The sequence below is a fragment of the Amblyomma maculatum genome, unplaced genomic scaffold, assembly GCF_055883805.1.
Source record: "Amblyomma maculatum isolate TAMU_Amacu unplaced genomic scaffold, ASM5588380v1 scaffold_13, whole genome shotgun sequence".
In the NCBI taxonomy this organism is placed as follows: Eukaryota; Metazoa; Arthropoda; class Arachnida; order Ixodida; family Ixodidae; genus Amblyomma; species Amblyomma maculatum.
In genome coordinates, this window is record NW_028146738.1 from 35,401,886 (window position 1) to 35,422,650 (window position 20,765).

At 47.9% G+C, this 20,765-nt stretch overlaps 1 protein-coding gene across 1 annotated transcript in view; it reads left to right on the plus strand.

Moving 5' to 3' along the window:
- Positions 1–15,677: 15,677 nt before the first annotated feature.
- The window catches only part of LOC146172557 (nose resistant to fluoxetine protein 6-like), an 85,818-nt gene continuing 80,730 nt past the window's right edge, over positions 15,678–20,765 (plus strand). The window contains exon 1 of the mRNA XM_084585802.1: positions 15,678–15,870. Coding sequence (XP_084441928.1) covers positions 15,678–15,870 — 193 coding nt within the window. The remainder of the gene's footprint in view (positions 15,871–20,765) is intronic.

A 20,765-nucleotide genomic window follows, 5' to 3' on the forward strand; every position in this document is an offset into this window, starting at 1 on the left:
TCTACGAATATGTGGTCAACGGAGATGGGGAGCCTAAATCAGTAGGAAAGACATGGAAGTATTCCGGGGAAGAAAGGCTAGAGTTGTATCCTGTGCGCTCCCGTTTCCTTCAACTCCCTGGTAAACTGTCACTCATATCACCTCCTTCCATGCAGCTGACATTCTACAGGGATTCAAAACCTTGCAGGCTAGGGGCGTGATTCAGACACGCATATAGTTTTCATAAGCCGCCCGGGAACCTGTCACACAGTATTTCGGTGCGGATAGCATTGCGTCTAGTGGTATCGTCAAGGCTTCCATAGCCTGCGTTTCCCCATTACGAACAGAAGGCCCGCCCGCCCATTACCTGCATCTGGTGCACAACTGAGATTGCGAATATCCCCTCAACAGGAACCGCATCATCCACGAAGGAGGCTCCTTCTTTTTTTAAATGGGACTCGTTCCTTCCTTTGCTCCTCGCCATGCACCCGGCGTATCACCATGCTAAACCCAGTCAAGCATTTCATACCTGTTAGGCCCACCACCTTCTTTGGGCCAAGTGCTTCCACCTCGCAATCAGATCGTAATGTCTACGACATTACTCTCAGGATAGAAGATTTGGCTTGGTTGTGAAGCAAAAGCTTCATTTACCAAGCAGGAGCCAGTCATGGGCGAGCCAGGTGCGGCGCGAGGAGCCAGCTCCGCGCTCTTTGTTCTTCAGACGTGCAGCGCGCAGCATGTATAGTCGGTGGAGCTCACTTCTTGTTTGTGTTTTTCTTTTTGCAAACTAGCTTTTTCAGCTGCTGCTTCGCTTTTTCTTCGACTTCACACACATGCTGCTTCTCTTTCACGCACCTGGTAAACCGTTAATGCATCATCATCATCATCAGCCTGATTATACCCACTGCAGGGCGAAGGCCTCTCCCATATTTCTCCACTTAACCCGGTTCTGTGCTAGCTGCGTCCACTTGACACCTGAGAACTTCTTAATCTCATCCGCCCACCCAACTTTCTGCCGCCCCCTGCTACACTTTCCTTCCCTTGGAATCCAGTTTGTTACCCTCAGCGACCATCGGTTATCCTCTCTTCGCACTACATGTCCTGCCCATGTCCATTTCTTCTTCTTAATTTCCACTAGAATGTCTGCAACTTGAGTTATTTCTCTGACCCACACTGCACGCTTTCTATCTCTTAATGTTACCCCTACCATTTTTCGTTCCATAGCCCTCTGGGTTGTCCTCAACTTAAGTAGAACTCTCTTGGTTAGCCTCCACGTTTCAGCCCCATAGGTGATTACAGGCAAGATGCAACTGTTGTATACTTTCCTCTTGAGCGATACCGGTAAGCTGCTAGTCATAATCTGCGAGTGCTTGCCAAATGCGCTCCATCCCAATCTTATTCTTCTTGTTATTTCCTTTTCATGGTCCGGATCTGCGGTTACTACCTGTCCTAAGTAGACATATTCGCCTACTACTTCCAGTATTTCGCTACCTACTGTAAACTGCTGTTCCTTCCCGAGGCTGTTGAACATTACCTTAGTCTTCTGCATATTGATTTTCAAGAGAGAGAAAGAGAGAGAACAACTTTTATTTAAAATGCCTGCAGAATCGGTTAGGCTCCCTCCAAGCAGGGAGGACAAGCTTTTACCGTGACGCGGCCACTACGTCAGTCTCGTGCGTTGTGCTCCTTGAGGTCTTGTTACGTCCCTCGCTACTTCCGCGGGTTCGAGAGGGCCGCCGCCCCCTTCTTGAGGGTGCTGCCCCCCCTCTCCTCGGTTTCGCTCGGTCGCTGCCTCTCTAGAGCTGCCGAGACCTGCTGGACGGCCTTGAGTTGTGTCTCTTGATCACAGCTCCTCGTTGCAGCCTCTAGCTGCGGCGGGATCGTCGTCTTCTCGCTGGCTTCGCGCGGATTTACGCTACAGTCCCAAAGGATGTGAGCCGCGGTGGCTCTCTCCTTCGCGCACAGTCTACACATGTCGCTCGCGTGCACACTCGGACACATGTGCTTAGCTAGCACCGGGGTGAGCAGGGACCCCGTCTGTAACTGTCTGTATAACACTGCCTCCTTCCGAGTAAGCCCCGGGTGAGGTGGTGGCATAGTCTGTCTGTTCAGTCTGTACCATTTCACTATTTCGTTGAAGGTGGTCATCTTGTCCTTGGCACTGCGCCGCGACCAAGACTCCGAGTAGGCCGTGCTTGCAGCCGCGCGGTTGGTTAGTCCTCGCGCGGCCGAGTTGGCCGTCTCGTTGTGGTTCACGTTTCCACGTTCCTACACGTCACTGCCCATGTGGGCCGGAAACCACTTGATCACCACAGGACTTTTGCGTCCGATGTCTTCGGCCTTGCGCAGTATGCGCGCGGCCTCACTACATACCCTACCCTTGGCGTAGTTCTTCACTGCCGTTCTAGAGTCACACAACACTGTAGTGCATCCGGGGTCGGAAACGGCCAAGGCGATGGCCACCTCCTGCGCCCGGTGCGCTTCTCGAGTCCGGACGCTCACCGCGGTCTTCGTTGCCCCGACAACCACCCCCGCGTATGCGTTGGTGTTCCCTCGATACTCCGCCGCGTCCACGTAGGCGGCGCCTTCTTCTCTGGCGTGGAGGTCTACGAGAGCCCCGGCCCTCGCCAACCTCCGCTCCCTGTTGTGCTCGGGGTTCACGTTCTTCGGGATCGGGAAGACCCTGAGCTTTCTGTTGATGCTATCTGGTATAGGTACGTCTTTCTGCTGCTTGCCTTCCCTCGGTTCGAGGCCAAGGTCCCGCAGTATCTGTCTTCCGATTCTCGTTTCAGAGAGACGCTCGAGTTGCGCCGTTCTCTGTGTTTCGGCTATTTCGTCCGGCGTGTTGTGGACTCCCAGCGCCATGAATTTTTCGGTGCTCGTGCCCCCGAGGAGACCGAGTTCCGCCTTATACGCCTTGCGTATGGTGGCGTCTATCTTGTTACGTTCACTCAACCTCCAGTTGTGGAAGGCGGCCACGTACGTTATGTGGCTAACTGCGAAGGATTGAACGAGCCTAGTCAGGCTCTCCTCCTTCATCCCCGCTTTTCTGTTGGACACCCTCTTGATGAGTCTCATTGCCGCAGCCGCTTTGCCCGCGAGCTTGTTGACCGTTTCACCGTTGGCTCGGTTTCGCTGGATGAGCAGCCCGAGTACTCGAATCTTCTCGACCTCCGGTATTACTTGTCCTCCCGCCGTCTTGACCGTGATCTTGGGACGCTCGTACTTGACTTCCATATTCTTTCTTTTCCTGCCCGATCCTTTCGGGGGAATCACCAGCAGTTCTGACTTGGCCGGAGAGCAAACGAGTCCAGACCCGTCCAGCTGCTCCTCGATGGCGTTGACCGCTTCTTGCAGCATTGTCTCGATGTGTCTGTCGCTTCCTCCCGGTAACCATAGCGTAACGTCGTCGGCGTAGATGGTGTGCCGGACTCCCGCTACTCTTTCTAGCCGGGTGGCCACCCCGATCATCACGAGGTTGAAAAGTAGCGGGGAGATTACCGACCCCTGCGGAGTTCCGACGCTGCCCAGCTTCTTCTCTTCGAGCTGCAGGTCTCCCGCACAGATTTCGGTGGTCCGTTCCGTCAGGAAGTCTTTGATGTACTGGTATGTACTCCTGCCCATGTTTAGCCTGGATACTTGGGCCAGGATAGCCGAGTGCCTCACTTTATCAAAGGCGCTCTGCAAGTCCAGCCCGAGTACGGCTCTGTTGTCCTTGGTGCCCGTCGTATTGTCGATGATGTCGTTCTTCAGTAAGATCATGGCGTCTTGCGTCCCGAGTTTGTTCCGAAACCCGATGATGGAATTTGGGTAAGACTCCGATTCTAACAGGTAACGCTGCCACCTGTTCATGAGAACGTGCTCGAGGACCTTTCCCACGCACGAAGTGATAGAGATCGGCCTGAGGTTCTCTATGTTGGGCGGCCTGCCAGGCTTGGGGATGAGGATCGTCTTGGCTGCTTTCCATTGCTTGGGTAGCCTTCCTTTTTGCCAGCACTTGTTGTAGAAGTTAGTGAGCGTTTCGATGGCCGCTTCGTTGAGGTTCTTGAGCGCTCTGTTGGTCACTCGATCGGGACCCGCGGCAGACCTTCCATTGAGATCCTGCAGGGCAACTCTGACTTCCCAGGTCTGGATATCGCGATCTAGCGTCTCGTTCTCTTTGCCTTGGTAATCTGGGTGTCTTTCCGTGGGGGTGGTCGGCAGGTACTTGGCGTCCAAGCGCCGCTTGACCTCGTCTTCCCCGTGTTTGCAGATTGCCTTGTGTAGGATCTTGGCCAGGTTGTTGTGTTGGTGACCCTTGGTCTTGGTTTCGTCGAGGAGGTGCCGCAGCATGTTCCACGTCTTGCCCTTGTGCATCTGTCCGTCGGCTTCGTTGCAGGCCTCGTTCCACTGTTGGGTGCATAGCACCCTGCAGTGGACCTCGATCTGCCTGTTGAGCTCGGCGATCTTCTTCCTTAGATTTCGGTTGGTTCGTCGCTTCTGCCACCTCGCCTTTATGGACTGCTTGGCTTCTATCAGGTGGGCCAGCCGACTGTCCATCTTGTCTATTCGTTCGTCCGTCTCTAGCTCTTTGGTGGCTCCTTCCGTTATCTCAACGACGTTGGCGGCCCATTGCTCGATGTCCGTAATGTCCACTTGCACCGCGGATAGCGCCTTTCGAAAGGCGTCCCAGTCCGTAATGCGATGCTTCCTTATGCCGGTGTTGCCTTGGCCTTCGAACGGTACGACGACCTCCACGATGTAGTGATCGCTGCCCAGCTCTTGGCCCGTGTTTCTCCATTTCGCTTCTCTTGATCCTCCGTCAGTTTTGACGAAGGTAAGGTCCGGAGTTGTGTCTCTCGTAACAGATGTGCCGATCCTGGTGGGAAAGGCCGGATCCGTGATTAGGTTCAGTTCGACGTCGGTAGCGTCTTGCATCAGCTCTCTCCCCTTGACCGTCGTTCTGTGGTAGCCTCAGTCTTGGCTCGGAGCGTTAAAGTCTCCGCACACTACGAGCGTATTGCTCCCCGCGACTGAAGTTGCCTTGTGGAGCAGTACCTTGAATTTCTGTTGTCCGTGGGACGGATTGCTGTAGACGTTCACCAGGAAAGTGCTCTCCTTCCTCTTCTTGCCCGTGATTACTTCCACCGTGCAGTGTTCGATGGCGCTTCTGCCGATCATTTCGTGTTCCACGAAGGTGATCCCTTTCCTAACGAAGGTGCAGACCCCTCTGCCCTTGCCCTTGGACGTGTCCCTTTTGCTCGGCGGGCTGTCGTGCGATCGGTAGCCCGGCAGTCGCGGCGTCTCTTCGCTGTGTGTTTCTTGAATCATTATGACGTCTGGTTTCCTCGTTAGTTGCTGCAAGTGTTGCTGCAGCACCGCTCTCTTGCCGGTAAAGCCGTTGCAGTTCCAGTGCCAGACCAAGAGGTCTCTCACTGGTGGTGTGGATGTTGCTGTACGTGCTGTCCCGTCCATGATTGCTGCAGTTTGGCGATGATCTGTGCTTCCAAACCTTGTATTTATGCCTGTATCTGCGTCTGCAGCTGTGCTTGCGTTCGCGCCATCATGTTCTGGATCGTGCTCTGTATGTTCGTTGTCATCTGCTGAACCGTTTGCGTGAGCGCAGTAAGGCTTTCGTTGGTCACCTTGCTGATCGCCTCGAGACGGTCGAGTCTGTCGTCCTGTTTTTCGATTCTCTCCATTGTCTTTCGTTCCTTGGCGCCCTCTATGGCTCTCCTCTTGGGAGCCGGTCCCGCCGCTTTCGTGGCTCTCGGGTCCACCTCGACCTCTGGTTCGTCCTCGGTTATCTCTTCTTGTTTCTTCTCTTGTGCGGGCTTCGGCAGCAGCTGCTGCTTTTGCTGCATCGCAATTAATGTCGTTAGCTTCGCGTTGATTTCCTTGATGGTTGCGTCCTGTTTGGCGATTCTCTGCTTTAGCGTCTCGTTCTCGTCTCTTAGGGCTTTTATTACCACCCCGTTCTCTTCTTGAAACTTCTTCGTGGCGTTTTGCGCCGGTGGTTGTCTCTTCTCTGCCATGTTTGCCTTGACTGTTTCGGCCCAGGCGACTCTTTCCCCCGATTGCGACGGTCTGTGGCGGCTGGCGCTCCTGCCTCCCTTGCTGTTGTCCCTCTTGCGGCTGCTGTCGCGCTGCCTCGAATCTCCGCGGGGTCTCTCGGCAGACGGCTCTCGCAGCGGCGGAAAGCTTTTCGGATCCAGTTGTTGCTGCCTGGCTTTCATCTTGCGTTCCCATTGCCGTTTTTTGAGCACATACGGCATCTTGTACTTGTTCTTGCATTCCCTCTCGCCCGTTGGATGCTGTCCCCCGCAGAGCCTGCACTTGGGCTTGCATTCGCGTTTGTGATCCTCGCTGGGGTTCGCGATTCCGCAGCCGAAGCATACTCTGGTGTTAGGATGCGGGCATACGTCTCATCTATGGCCGATCTTGCCGCATTGCCTGCACACGTCAAAGTGCTTGCGGTAAAGCCCGCACCTGACTAATATCGAGCCATACTTGACGTAGTTCGGTACTTTTTCTCCTGCGAAGAGTACTATCACCGTGGTTGTATTGCCGATTCTGTGCGCCTCCATCGCTAGGGGGTTGCACGGGTTCACGATGTTTTCGGCTATCTCCTCCGGGGTGTCGTCTACGGCTATGCCTCGGATGACTCCCTTGACCGTGCCGTCCGGCGCCGTTCGGTAGGCGCTGACTTCGTATGTCCTGTATCCTATGTTAAGGGTTTTGACCTTAGAGTACAGCGTGGCACGCCTCTCGTCCGGGGTGCTGACCACGATGATGTTTTGCTGCGCGTTCGTGCAGATGGTGTCTGCTTTGGCTTTTTCCTTTGTTACTCGAGCCGCCGTCATGACGGCCGACATAATTATTGAAACCTCAGTTCTCGCTACGTTGAGACCTCCCCATGGTCTCATGACTATCTTAGTGTCTTCCTTCGGCATGTCCATCGGCATCCTCGCCGCTTTCGTTACCGAGGCTGCAACTCTCTTAGCAAAGCTGGCCCTAGTCTTGGGTCTAGACTGGCGAGTAATGGCGGTGGACTCACCGTTTTCCTTGCCGGCCATGATCTGCTTGACGCGCTTGCCGGAGGCCGACCTCTTGCGGTGTAATGTCCTCGCCTTGAACTTCAATGCACGTACGCCCGCCGAGACTGCCGATGCTCGGTGCTGACGTCATGTTGTCTTCCATCGACGTGGCCACTTCCATTTCGGACGCCATCTTGGTCGTACTCGTCGCCGGGTTAGGCCTAGCGGCCGGGCCCGTCGCCACCGGTGGCCGTACTCGTGGTAGGCCGACGTTAGGCTTAGAGAAAAGTCCGCACCGCACCAGAGAAAAGTCCTCGTAAATCGGGAATATCACGTATCGCTTCGTCAAAACTGGTACCGGTCGATGCCCCGCACCTTCGCGCACACTTTGGTACCAAATATATCGCGGTAACTGTAAATGAACACTGCGTTAATTGGCATAATAGAAGGGGCCGATGAGAAGCACGTCCCCTCCCGTCGGCGACCGCCTTGATTTTCAAGCCTACCTTTCTACTTTTTCTGTCTAGATCATCAATTATTATTTGCAGTTCATCCCCCGAGTTGCTTAGCAAGGCAATGTCATCAGCAAATCGCAGATTACTGAGGTATTCTCCATCTACCCTTACCCCTAATTGCTCCCATTCCAAGTCTCTGAATACTTCCTCTAAACAAGCTGTGAATAGCACTGGGGAGATTGTGTCTCCTTGCCTAACACCTTTCTTTATGGGAATTTTGTTGCTTTCTTTATGTAGAACTATGGTTGCTGTGCAGCCACTATATATATCTTCCAGCACTTTCACGTACTGCTCGTCTACCCCCTGATTTCGCAATGCCTGCATCACCGCCGAGGTTTCAACTGAGTCAAATGCTTTTTCGTAATCAATGAATGCTATGTATAAGGGCTGGTTATATTCCGAGCATTTTTCTATCACCTGATTGATGATATGGATATGATCGATAGTAGAGTATCGTTTCCGGAACCCTGCTTGATCCTTTGCTTGATTGCAGTCTAAGGTTGTCCTGATTCTATTAGCGATTACCTTAGTAAATACTTTATACGTAACAGACAGTAAGCTGATTGGTCTGTAATTTTTAAGGTCCTTAGAGTCCCCTTTCTTGTGAATGAGGATAATGTTTGCATTCATCCATGCTTCCGGTACCGCCGATGACACCAGGCACTGCGTATACAGGGTGGCCAGTTTTTCTAGCACGATATCCCCCCCGTCCTTCAGCAAATCTGTAGTTATCTGATCCTCTCCAGCTGATTTCCCCCTTTTCATAGTTTCTAGTGCTTTCTTGACCTCGTCCTTCGTCACTGGTGGAACGTCTGACTGTTTTTCCCTACTGCCAATTTCATTACGGTCCTGACTACTTTGGCTACTGTAGAGATCTGTATAGAACTCCTCGGCTACTTTGACTATCCTGTCCATATTAGTAATGACGTTGCCCGCCTTGTCCCTTATCGCATACATCTGGTTTTTGCCTATGCCCAATCTCTTCTTTACCGCTTTAAGGCTTCCCCCGTTCTTTACAGCATGCTCAATTTTCTCCATGTTATACTTCCTTATATCGGCCACCTTGCGCTTATTGATTAGCTTTGAATTCTCGGCCAATTCGATCTGGTCTGTTGGATTGGAAGCTTTCATACTTTGCCGTTTCTTAATCAAATCTTTCGTCTCCTTAGACAGCTTACCGGTATCCTTTCTAACTATCCTACCGCGTACTTCTACCGCGCACTCAGTAATAATATCTCTGAAATTATTGTTCCTTGCCTCTAGGGTAATGTCGCCATCCTCAGTTAGAGCTGAATACCTATTCTGTAGCGAGATCCTGAACTCTTCTGCCCTCCCCCTCACCGCTAATTCGTTGATGGGTTTCTTTCTTACTAATCTATTGCGTTCCTTCTTCAGATTTAGGCTAATTCGGGACCTCACCATCCTGTGGTCACTACATCGAACTTTCCCGATTACCTCTACATCCTGCACAATGGCGGGGGTTGAACACGTTATGAAGTCGATTTCATTTTTAGTCTTTCCGCTAGGACTTTTCCATGTCCATTTCCGGTTCTTCCGTTTGCTGAAGAAGGTATTCATGATTCGTAAGTTATTGCGCTCTGCAAACACAACTGGTAACTCCCCCCTGATATTCCTAGAACCAATGCCATAGTCGCCTACTGCCTTGTCTCCTGCCTGATTTTTCCCCACCTTGGCATTGAAGTCGCCCATTAGTACAGTATACTGCGTCTTTACTTTTCGCATTGCCGATTCTACATCTTCATAGAAGCTTTCAACTGCCTGGTCATCATAGCTACATGTAGGTGCATAGGCCTGTACAACCTTCAGTTTATAGCGCTTATTAGGCCTAATTACGATGCCTGCAACCATCTCATTAATACTATAGAATTCATCTATATTACCCGCTATATACTTATTGACAAGGAAACCTACTCCTAGTTGTCGCCTCTCTGGTAAACCTCGATAACACAGTACATGCCCATCCTTCAGTGCAGTATATGCCTCATTCGGCCTCCTAACCTCACTAAGCCCTATGACATCCCAGTTCATGCCCTCTAGTTCCTCTAACAGCACTGCTAAACTAGCTTCAGTAGCTAGGGTTCTAGCATTAAACGTTGCCAGGGTCAGTTTTCAATGGCGGCCTGTCCAGCGGAGCCAGGCTTTCTTAGCACCCCCTGCTGCGTCACAGGTCTGACCGCCGCCGTGGTCAGTTGTTCCGCAGCCGCTGGTGACTGAGGGCCGGGGTTTTATGGAGCTTATCATAGGAGGTTGCGGCCAATTACTGCACCTGGATGGCCAACTCCTGTTCTGGTGAGGGAGTGCGTTGCCGGAGGTGTTCACCGGCATCAGGTCGCACCCCAAACCTATATATGCAATTCAATCGACACGCGGATTTTTTTTTTGTCATCCGGTGGAGAATTGCGCGGCACCGGGATTTGAGCCCCGGCCCTCTTGCATGCGAGGCGGATGTTCTACCGCTACGCCACCGCTGCACCCTCCGCTGCAAATATCTCCGCAAATATACAATGCCTTACGCAATGACACACTTATTTCTAGTACCATGCCTACCTTCTCACGCTCCTGGCAAACCGTTAATGCACATACCTTTATATATCTACAATGCCTCACGCAATGCCACACTTATTTCCAGTACCATGCCTACCTTCTCCCTCCACCGCCACCTTTGGCTATCTCGTTTGCCTCCTGGAACTTCTTGTACCACTTTGACCGCTGAATCAAGAACTGATCAAGGGTTTAGGGAGAGCCTCCGTTCACCAGATCAGCGAACTTTTTGACAGGGGTAGTTGTCTTCCTTCTGCCAGCGAGATTATCACTGGCATGGTTTCAATGCGAGCAATCATAGTAAGCCATTGAAATAAAAATAAGCCACAAGAGAATGAACCAGTTTAAGCCATGCGCTGGGCAGGTATGGTTTACTCTTATTTTCTCTATTTCTTTTTTTTTCTTTCGGTTGCACACTTCTCTCCCCTTGTAATTTTTTTTACTTTTAATCATTTCCCCAAAAGCCCATGGCAACCACTCCACTGCAGCTGTGTTGCTTATCAGGTCACATTAAAATGCTTGTCCCCTTTCAGGAAATGCCTGCTAGCATCGAACCTGTTTTAGATGCTGACTCGTCATTTAACTCCCGTTGTTGTTTTCCCTGCTGCTGCTGCTGCTGCTGCTGCTGCTGCTGTTACTTTTTCAGGTGGCGGGTCCGCCGGCTCCAGGTTCATTGCAATTCATACATAAGGAAACATTCTTGCTCTCTTTCCGGTATTCTTCTCCACCAATCCCTTCCCATGTATTTCTCCTTCGGAAGCTAAAGCGCATTTAAACCTTGCCAGTGATGATTACTCTGCCTAGAGGAAGACAAGTCCCCTTGTCGAAACTTTAGCTTGTCTTGCGAAATGCGAACACTCGTAAACACTTCCTCAGTTGTGTTTCATGCTGAGTCACTCTCTTCCGTTCGTCCTACCTTTCCACCACGTAAGCCACCGTCACCCTAGAAAAGACTGCTGATATATCTTTGCTGCCAGCTGTACTGTTCCAAAGGAAAAATGATGGTCCCCTAATAAGGAAGCCAAAAGAAACTTTGCAGCACATGAGAAAATCACCCAGGCTTATTATGTTTGCAATTTTCGTAGTTTCGTTCTATGTGTCACAGGTGTCGTGTGTCGCATTGCCCTTTGCTGCGGCCGGATTAACGTGGTGCAGACAGGTAAACGCCTGAAAGGTTGCGCAAACATGGTGCGTCGCTAAGGTAAGGTCATTGTTCGATCCTGCCCCTCTACTGCGAAAAATGCAAAGATTGCGAGGGCGGGTGTGTGCCCAATATGGGTGCGACAGTTATCATCGGGCGCGCGAGACAAAGAGTGCATACAGATATACTGGAGGCATTGAACACAATCGCAGGAGGTTATGACTTGTGTTTCAATTCTTCATCGGGTTTCTTGCTGAAAAAAGAACGCAGCTCCCTCGGTATCTGATAGCCGATTTTGTAGCGCTTTCATGCAGTTTTCCCTTTTAGCATGTGCAGAGTAGTTCTAGTTGTTCTTGCTTTCTTCCATTCACTTATAGCACAGCTATGTCATGATGCGCTCTTGTCCGTGCCGCTCTTATTGGTGTGTCCCGTGTTTTATGTGTGCCGTTTTAATATGGGGGGGGGGGGACATTACGAACTGGCACAACTTTATACTTTAGCGGCAATACATACATATTAAATCCCATTGATCTGGCCAAGTCGCCGACAAAGTAATCTTAACTTCTTGAACATAGCTCAACATAAAATGGCGTCTTTATTTTATATATAAAAATCAAACGATGCTATTTTAGCATCTTTAATGCTGAAAGACGTCTTAAAAATATTTTAATTGCGTACTTCAGGTAGTGAAATTTTAGAGCCAAACAGCTAATTAAAAAACTGAAAAGTGAGGTCAGTGTTGACGTTGACTACCTCCACTTCCTAAGTACAATACTACACCTAGAATAAAAAACAATCTTCATTAGGTACCTCTAGTTAATCTCCCGTTTCATCATTCAGTTTTAATATGTACGTGCATGTCTTTGCGCGGGACAAGCGGGACTGGTCCTGTGAAAGCCAGTTTCTACTAAAATAGGACAAATGAACACCTGTTTAGTTCAAGACGCTACAGTTTAGGCTCAAAATCGGCAGCTTTAGTCAAGTTCACCAGGATTCGCGCTGGGATCGAATTGCAGCCATAGCAGCTTGCGCGAAGGCAAGCTTATCCCCTACAGCAGGTGCGCCCTTCATCATGAAGTGAACCCCTATTTGCGTTGAAGCTACGTCAGGTCGATACCTGTCATGTAAAGAAAATAAGTAATCGATTGCCATTTTAATTCCTCTGTCACAATTGTAAGTGGTTACAGCGGTAAATAACAGCCCCAGAAAAGTAAATGATAATACAGAAAAGTAATCGATTAGAATTGCGTTACTTTTCATTGAACCTTAGGGCCATCACACAAACTTGCTTAAACTGCGATAAACTGGGGAGGCTCTCTTGAACTTTTTTTACACGCCTTAAAATTTTAACGGCAGCTATTTCAGAAAATTGTCATCCCGGATTTCGCACCTTTCAGTGTGACGATATCATCCGCTATACTAAAAACTCATGTGCTAGTGATCCCAAAATAGAATGGAGCACAGACCTGTGGGAGCATCACTCTCAATAATCCAACCTGCTGATGAAGCGAATACCAAAGTGCCAAGCTGAATATGCGGGTGTACCACACCCACCCATGCTATGCACATGCGCATCAGTTTGCAGGGCGCGCTGCGAAAGGGAATTTTATTCGTTCGTGTACTTCGTTTTAATTTTGAGGCACTAGTATACAAATAAGCCACAAATGATAGGATTGTGTTATAAGACACGAATGTGTTATAGGCAGGTAGTAACCGCAGATCCGAACCATATAGAGGAAATAACAAGAAGAATAAGATTGGGATGTAGGGCATTTGGCAAGTACTCACAAATTATGACTAGCACCTTACCGGTATCACTAATGAGGAAAGCACATAACAGTTGCATCTTACCTGTACTCACCTATGGGGCTGAAACGTGGAGGCTAACCAAGAGAGTTTTACTTAAGTTGAGGACAACGCAGAGGGCTATGGAACGAAAAATGGTAGGGGTAACATTAAGAGATAGGAAGCGTGCAGGGTGGGTCAGAGAAATAACGCAACTTACCGACATTCTAGTGGAAATTAAGAAGACGAAATGGGCATGGGCAGGACATGTTGTGCGAAGAGAGGATAACCAATGGTCGCTGAGGGTAACAAACTGGATTACAATGAAAGGAAAGCTTAGCTGGGGGCGGCTGAAAGTTAGGTGGGCGGATGAGGTTAAGAAGTTCGCAGGGGTCAATTGGATGCAGCTAGCACAGAACCGGGTTAAGTGGAGAAATATGGGAGAGGCCTTCGCCCTGCAGTGGGTATAGTCAGGCTGATGATAATGATGATGCTGATTATAAGACACGAACACCTTCCTTACTAGCTCCTAATTGCGCAGTGCTTCCACAGCAGTTTCTACATCATCTAAAACCCGTCGCAGTGTCTCAGTGATTAGGGCGTTCGATTACTGAACACAAGGACGCGCGATCCAATCTCGGAAACGGCGGCCACTTTTCATTGCAGGTGACAAGGTGCCTGTTAGTGGGCGATACCAGTGCAAATTAAAACCGAAGTCGTTCTGAATTTCCGGAGTCCTCCACTTCGACGTTTCTTGGACCTATGTCGAAACGTTGGCTCGGCTTGCGAACTTGTGCTACCACTTACCCCTTGTTCAGTTCCTTTTCATATCGCATAGTGCGTGTTGCTTTTGGGCGTTAAACCCTGCAAACCAAACCAAACAACTTCTGTAAAGCGCCGTGCTTATTCTTTGCCACTGTCAAAACCCACTTGAGGTAAGGCCGTTAAAAAGTAAACAAAAATTGTGTACGCATTTTGTTTCCAACACAAGAGGCGGTTTCTGGTGCGGAAACATTACAGGGCCGGTTTAATGCATCGGCCAAACGCGGTTAAAGCTACTGGGGTGGTCCTACTGTAGACATTCATTTGCCCTTAGAGGTCATGCAACAGATGTCAGCAGAAGCTACTCTAAGCACATAAACTGCGGAAAACGCTACAAGCTAGACAGTCATGGACACCATCGCGTAGCTGAAAAACTTGACGCAGTGGCATAGTCACAGACACTTCGCCCTGTATGCCTTTCCGCATAGAAGTGTGTGTGTGTGTGTGTGTGTTTGTGTGTGGGTGGGTGGGTGGGTGTGTGTGTCTTACCTCGCGTGTGCTGTTAACTGCGCTGCTCTTATACAGATATGCAATACCAACTAGCCCGTCACATCACTCTTTTAATTGATAACTTGTAATAAATAAGTGGGGAAGAAGAACTAAATTAATCGAAGTGTTACCATTTAAAAAACATTTATTTTTCAAGCTTACTCAAAGCTGTAATTATTTACAAGTAATCAATTCCGTAAAACTATTATGCCTATACAGTAACTTTCTGCTAATGTCGGTAGGGATGAGGTATCATCCTCCCTTCTAACAGCTTTCGTCCACTATAACTTGCCTTCGTCAAGAGACTTATATAACATGATCTTGCATGCGATATAAGCATCGTATGCATCCTGCAATTACAGTAGTCTGTTTAACACTCAATCACCTTCGCTACTGCGTGCTTTCCGTAGTACGTGTTTCACATTTCAGACAGGCACTGCTTAAAAGCGTTTGCTCGGTGCTAACAGGATAACTTGCTCTTCTACTGCAGTGAACGCGCAGCTGGCTTACAGGAATGCGGGCAATTGCAAAATCTTATGAAACTCCTCCGCACGTCCTGTTTTCCTCTCATGAAAGGTATTGCAAGTTCAACGAGCTCACCGCGAATTCATAGCTGCCCGCCTGCTCTACACGGAATGGCCCAGCAAGAGTATAAAGAAACAGAAATGAGCTGGAATAATTTATTTATTAATGTGGAAGACTGTGCAAGAGCCTATTTTAGATAAACCCACTTTCCTAATATATGCGTCTGGCCTGCTGGTGATGTCAGGATTTCTTCGCCTGGCGAAGGCAAGGGTGATCCTTCTATATAGGTACTCCCTTTTGACTATAGGTGTATGGTGCAAGGCGACTGTGAATCTTTGAGTGCTCTTGGTGCAGTCCTGACGGCTTTGGTCTCCGACTAAAAAAATGAGGTACAGAAAATTTGCGATTCTCTGCCTAATATTTCACGGTGCACTCCTTGCCTTGGTACTTAGGGGCTATGCGCAAACGACGCCACCATTGTCTAGACTTGCTTACATCGTCACTGCGAAAACTGGTGTCACCGCCATGAATCAAAGCAGCAGTGATGAAATGTCTGCTTTAGAAACCGATTCAATATATCGTGAAACGACGCCTCTGTTGCCTCGATTCTTCTCCAACAAGCCACAGAACATTTTCCGCAGCGTACTTACACCTACAGTAGACGCAGGGAAGGCGACAGAAGCTGCTGTTGGTGTGACGGGCGAAGTCGAGGGGGATAGAGTTATGAAAAGTCCTCCGAGATCGACCAAGCCACCAAACTGGCAATCAGTGAGCGGCGAAACCACCAGGGAAGTAGCAACGAGCCGAACGAATTCTACCAAAGAGGCCCCTACAACAACGCAAATGGGGGCATCGAACTCTCGACAGGCCAAGATCACCCTAGACCATCTCCGGGCCTCGATAAAGCAGTTCATGATGAATTATGGCAGTGGATTCATGCACAAGTTACTACAAGCTGATATATCACCTGACTGCGGCATTGGATTACTCAAGTTTGCACGCGCCCTCCGGGAGCTTGAGCCATGGGCTTTAAGGCGTAAGTCTGAACAAACTGGTTGCTTCCTCAAATTTGAAATTCGCCGTTGCGTAGATATATACATTAGTAATTGTAGCAAGTGCTACTTCCAGAAGTCGGTAATATGTCCAATGTTAGATTAGCTTTGAATGATAATATATTGAATGCTATATAAAGTATTGAATGCTACACCGAATATTGAATGCTAGGTCAGGCAGCTCCTTAATTTAGGCACTTCTTACATTGGTTTTTATATGGCTTGTATAACAGGCAGTTTTGGAGGTTTTACTTGTTATTAATATCATAAAGTCTAACTGGTCATTCTTTGGCTTCTCGTGCATAATAAGACATCTTAACACCTGTAAAGCAATTGTTTTATATCCTGCTCAAATTTGCGCCTCCGCCACAAACCTTTAGAAAATAACAGTTAGGTAAAGATCTGCGTATTATAACCGTGGCACTGCGATTTACTTTTTATTGCTTATATATATATATATATATATATATATATATATATTAGCGATAAAAAGTAAATCGCAATGCCAAGGTATATATATATATATATATATATATATATATATATATATATATATATATATATATATATATATATATATATATATATATATATATTGTGCAAGGCAAACGTTTAATTTTTTTTTTATGTTTCTGTTGTTGGCATTGACAGAAATTAGTCTTATGGTGATTGTGGGGATAAAGAGCAAAAAATGCAAAGCGGAAGCTAAAACATATATACATATAATATATATATATATATATATATATATATATATATATATAACTTAAAGGTTTAAATTAGTCGGCACCATATGGACACCCCTCGGACGCGGCGGTGATCCATCCATTCAATATTCTCGGTTGGAAATTGATAGAAGCAATGTATTTAAATAATATCGATCCTCACGAAGGCCCTATATAACGGCTGTTTTCTTTTTTTTATACCTGGAGACATAATACTGGTTACCAGTATAAGCGCGGTATGAAATTGTTGAATATTTGTTGTTGTCTTTTCTCTATTGCTCAGCCTGCAAAGCAGCATAGATGGTGGTTTCATCATTTATAGCATTTGAGTAAATGGAAATTGTGATCAAGGGTATTACTTGAATTGGGAGGTTGCTCTGAAGATCATTTTTCGCTCGTCGTACGTAATGCACTGTAAATATCACTCTATCCGAACATCGTACCTGGAAACGCTAGTAGTATTTCTAGTGAAAACACACCCCACTGACTTTTTATGGGAGGCTTGACTTCTCGGTGCGGGTGCTGATCAAACGTTAAAAGGAGGAATTTACTACGCGTCGCAAGGTTAGACCAATCCCATTGCCAAATGTAGCGCTCTTGATGTCGCCACTTTAATCAACGTTACTAAGATAAAATAACGGTGCACCAGGGGCAGACGGCACCTCAGCCATCACACGCGACTTCGTCCTCCTACCCTGAGTTCCTCTCCACTTCATCCATCTAGTCTGTAAGAATAATGGTACTGCTTCCAACTCACCTTGAAGGCGACACTTGCAAACCGAGGTAAGGCATCGTCTGTCTACTACATCCTCTGCATCTAGGATATGTCCTGGGCGTTTTAAATAAGGCTGATGCTAAAATTTCTCAATCCGGTAAAGTCGCCCAAGCGGTGGAGGGTGCATAGCGGTAAGCGCCATTACCTGCGGGACTACAACACTGCTACCTGAAAGGTAATGCCAATCTTAAACAATATCGCCGTTTTGTGAATGCCAAATGCCGCAACCTCCTATGATAAGCTCCATAAAACCCCGGCCCTCAGTCACCAGCGGCTGCGGAACAACTGACCACGGCGGCGGTCAGACCTGTGACGCAGCAGGGGGTGCTAAGAAAGCCTGGCTCCGCTGGACAGGCCGCCATTGGAAACTGACCCTGGCAACGTTTAATGCTAGAACCCTAGCTAGTGAAGCTAGTTTAGCAGTGCTGTTAGAGGAACTAGAGGGCATGAATTGGGATGTCATAGGGCTTAGTGAGGTTAGGGGGCCGAATGAGGCATATACTGTACTGAAGGATGGGCATGTACTGTGTTATCGAGGCTTACCAGAGAGGCGACAACTAGGAGTAGGTTTCCTTGTCAATAAGTATATAGCGGGTAATATAGATGAATTCTATAGTATTAATGAGAGGGTTGCAGGCATCGTAATTAGGCTTAATAAGCGGTATAAACTGAAGGTTGTACAGGCCTATGCACCTACATGTAGTTATGATGACCAGGCAGTTGAAAGCTTCTATGAAGATGTAGAATCGGCAATGCGAAAAGTAAAGACGCAGTATACTGTACTAATGGGCGATTTCAATGCCAAGGTAGGGAAAAAATAGGCAGGAGACAAGGCAGTAGGTGACTATGGCATTGGTTCTAGGAATAGCAGGGGGGAGTTACTAGTTGAGTTTGCAGAGCGCAATAACTTACGAATCATGAATATCTTCTTCAGCAAACGGAAGAACCGGAAATGGACATGGAAAAGTCCTAACGGAGAAACTAAAAATGAAATCGACTTCATAATGTGTTCAACCCCCGCCATTATGCAAGATGTAGAGGTAATCGGGAAATTGCGATGCAGTGACCACAGGATGGTGAGGTCCCGAATTAGCCTAAATCTGAAGAAGGAACGCAACAGATTAGTAAGAAAGAAACCCATCAACGAATTAGCGGTGAGGGGGAGGGCAGAAGAGTTCAGGATTTGGCTACAGAATAGGTTTTCAGCTCTAACTGAGGATGGCGACATTACCCTAGAGGCAAGGAACAATAATTTCAGAGATATTATTACTGAGTGCGCGGTAGAAGTAGGGGGTAGGATAGTTAGAGAGGATACCGGTAAGCTGTCTAAGGAGACGAAAGATTTGATTAAGAAACGCCAGAGTGTGAAAGCTTCCAATGCAACAGATGAGATCGAATTGGCCGAGATATCAAAGCTAATCAATAAGCGCAAGGTGGCCGATATAAGGAAGTATAACATGGAGAAAATTGAGCATGCTGTAAAGAACGGGGGAAGCCTTAAAGCGGTAAAGAAGAAATTGGGCATAGGCAAAAACCAGATGTATGCGATAAGGGATAAGGCGGGCAACGTCATCACTAATATGGAAAAGATAGTGAAAGTAGCCGAGGAGTTCTATACAGATCTCTACAGTATTCAAAGTAGTCAGGACCGTAATGAGATTGGCGGTAGGGAAAAACAGTCAGACGTTCCACCAGTGACGAAGGATGAGGTCAAGAAAGCAATAGAAACTATGAAAAGGGGGAAATCAGCTGGAGAGGATCAGATAACTACAGATTTGCTGAAGGACGGGGGGGATATCGTGCTAGAAAAACTGGCCACCCTGTATACGCAGTGCCTGGTGTCATCGACGGTACCCGAACCATGGAAGAATGCAAACATTATCCTCATTCACAAGAAAGGCAACTCTAAGGACTTAGAAATTACAGACCAATCAGCTTACTGTCTGTTACGTATAAGGTATTTACTAAGGTAATCGCTAATAGAATCAGGACAACCTTAGACTGCAATCAAGCAAAAGATCAAGCAGGGTTTCGGAAACGGTACTCTACTATCGATCATATCCATACCATCAATCAGGTGATAGAAAAATGCTCGGAATATAACCAGCCCTTATACATAGCATTCATTGATTACGAAAAAGCATTCGACTCAGTTGAAACCTCGGCGGTGATGCAGGCATTGCGAAATCAGGGGGTAGACGAGCCGTACGTGAAAGTGCTGGAAGATATATATAGTGGCTGCACAGCAACCATAGTTCTGCATAAAGAAAGTAACAAAATTCCCATAAAGAAAGGTGTTAGGCAAGGAGACACAATCTCCCCAGTACTATTCACAGCTTGTTTAGAGGAAGTATTCAGAGACTTGGAATGGGAGCAGTTAGTGATAATTGTAGATGGAGAACACCTCAGTAATCTGCGATTTGCTGATGACATTGCCTTGCTAAGCAACTCGGGGGATGAACTGCAAATAATGATTGATGACCTAGACAGGAAAAGTAGAAAGGTAGGCTTGAAAATCAATATGCAGAAGACTAAGGTAATGTTCAACAGCCTCGGGAAGGAACAGCAGTTTACATTAGGTAGCGAAATACTGGAAGTAGTAGGCGAATATGTCTACTTAGGACAGATAGTAACCGCAGGTCCGGACCACGAAAAGGAAATAACAAGAAGAATACGATTGGGATGGAGCGCATTTGGCAAGCACTCGCAGATTATGACTAGCAGCTTACCGGTATCGCTCAAGAGGAAAGTATACAACAGTTGCATCTTGCCTGTACTCACCTATGGGGCTGAAACGTGGAGGCTAACCAAGAGAGTTCTACTTAAGTTGAGGACAACCCAGAGGGCTATGGAACGAAAAATGGTAGGGGTAACATTAAGAGATAGAAAGTGTGCAGAGTGCGTCAGAGAAATAACTCAAGTTACCGACATTCTAGTAGAAATTAAGAAGAAATGGACATGGGCAGGGCATGTAGTGCGAAGAGAGGATAACCGATGGTCGCTGAGGGTAACAAACTGGATTCCAAGGGAAGGAAAGCGTAGCAGGGGGCGGCAGAAAGTTAGGTGGGCGGATGAGAGTAAGAAGTTCGCAGGGGTCAAGTGGATGCAGCTAGCACAGAACCGGGTTAAGTGGAGAAATATGGGAGAGGCCTTTGCCCTGCAGTGGGTATAATCAGGCTGATGATGATGATGATGAAATGTCATCACATTATCAAGCAGTTGAATCCCTTGTCTAACGCGGCTGAAACCTTTTCCTGACGAGGGCTTGCGCAACCGAGCCTGTTTGATTTCAACCATCGCATCGTCTGCCATTATCTCAGACCTTGATCCTACTACCTTGGCGCCACATGCTGCGTACATTTAACTTTCTGTCCTCTGT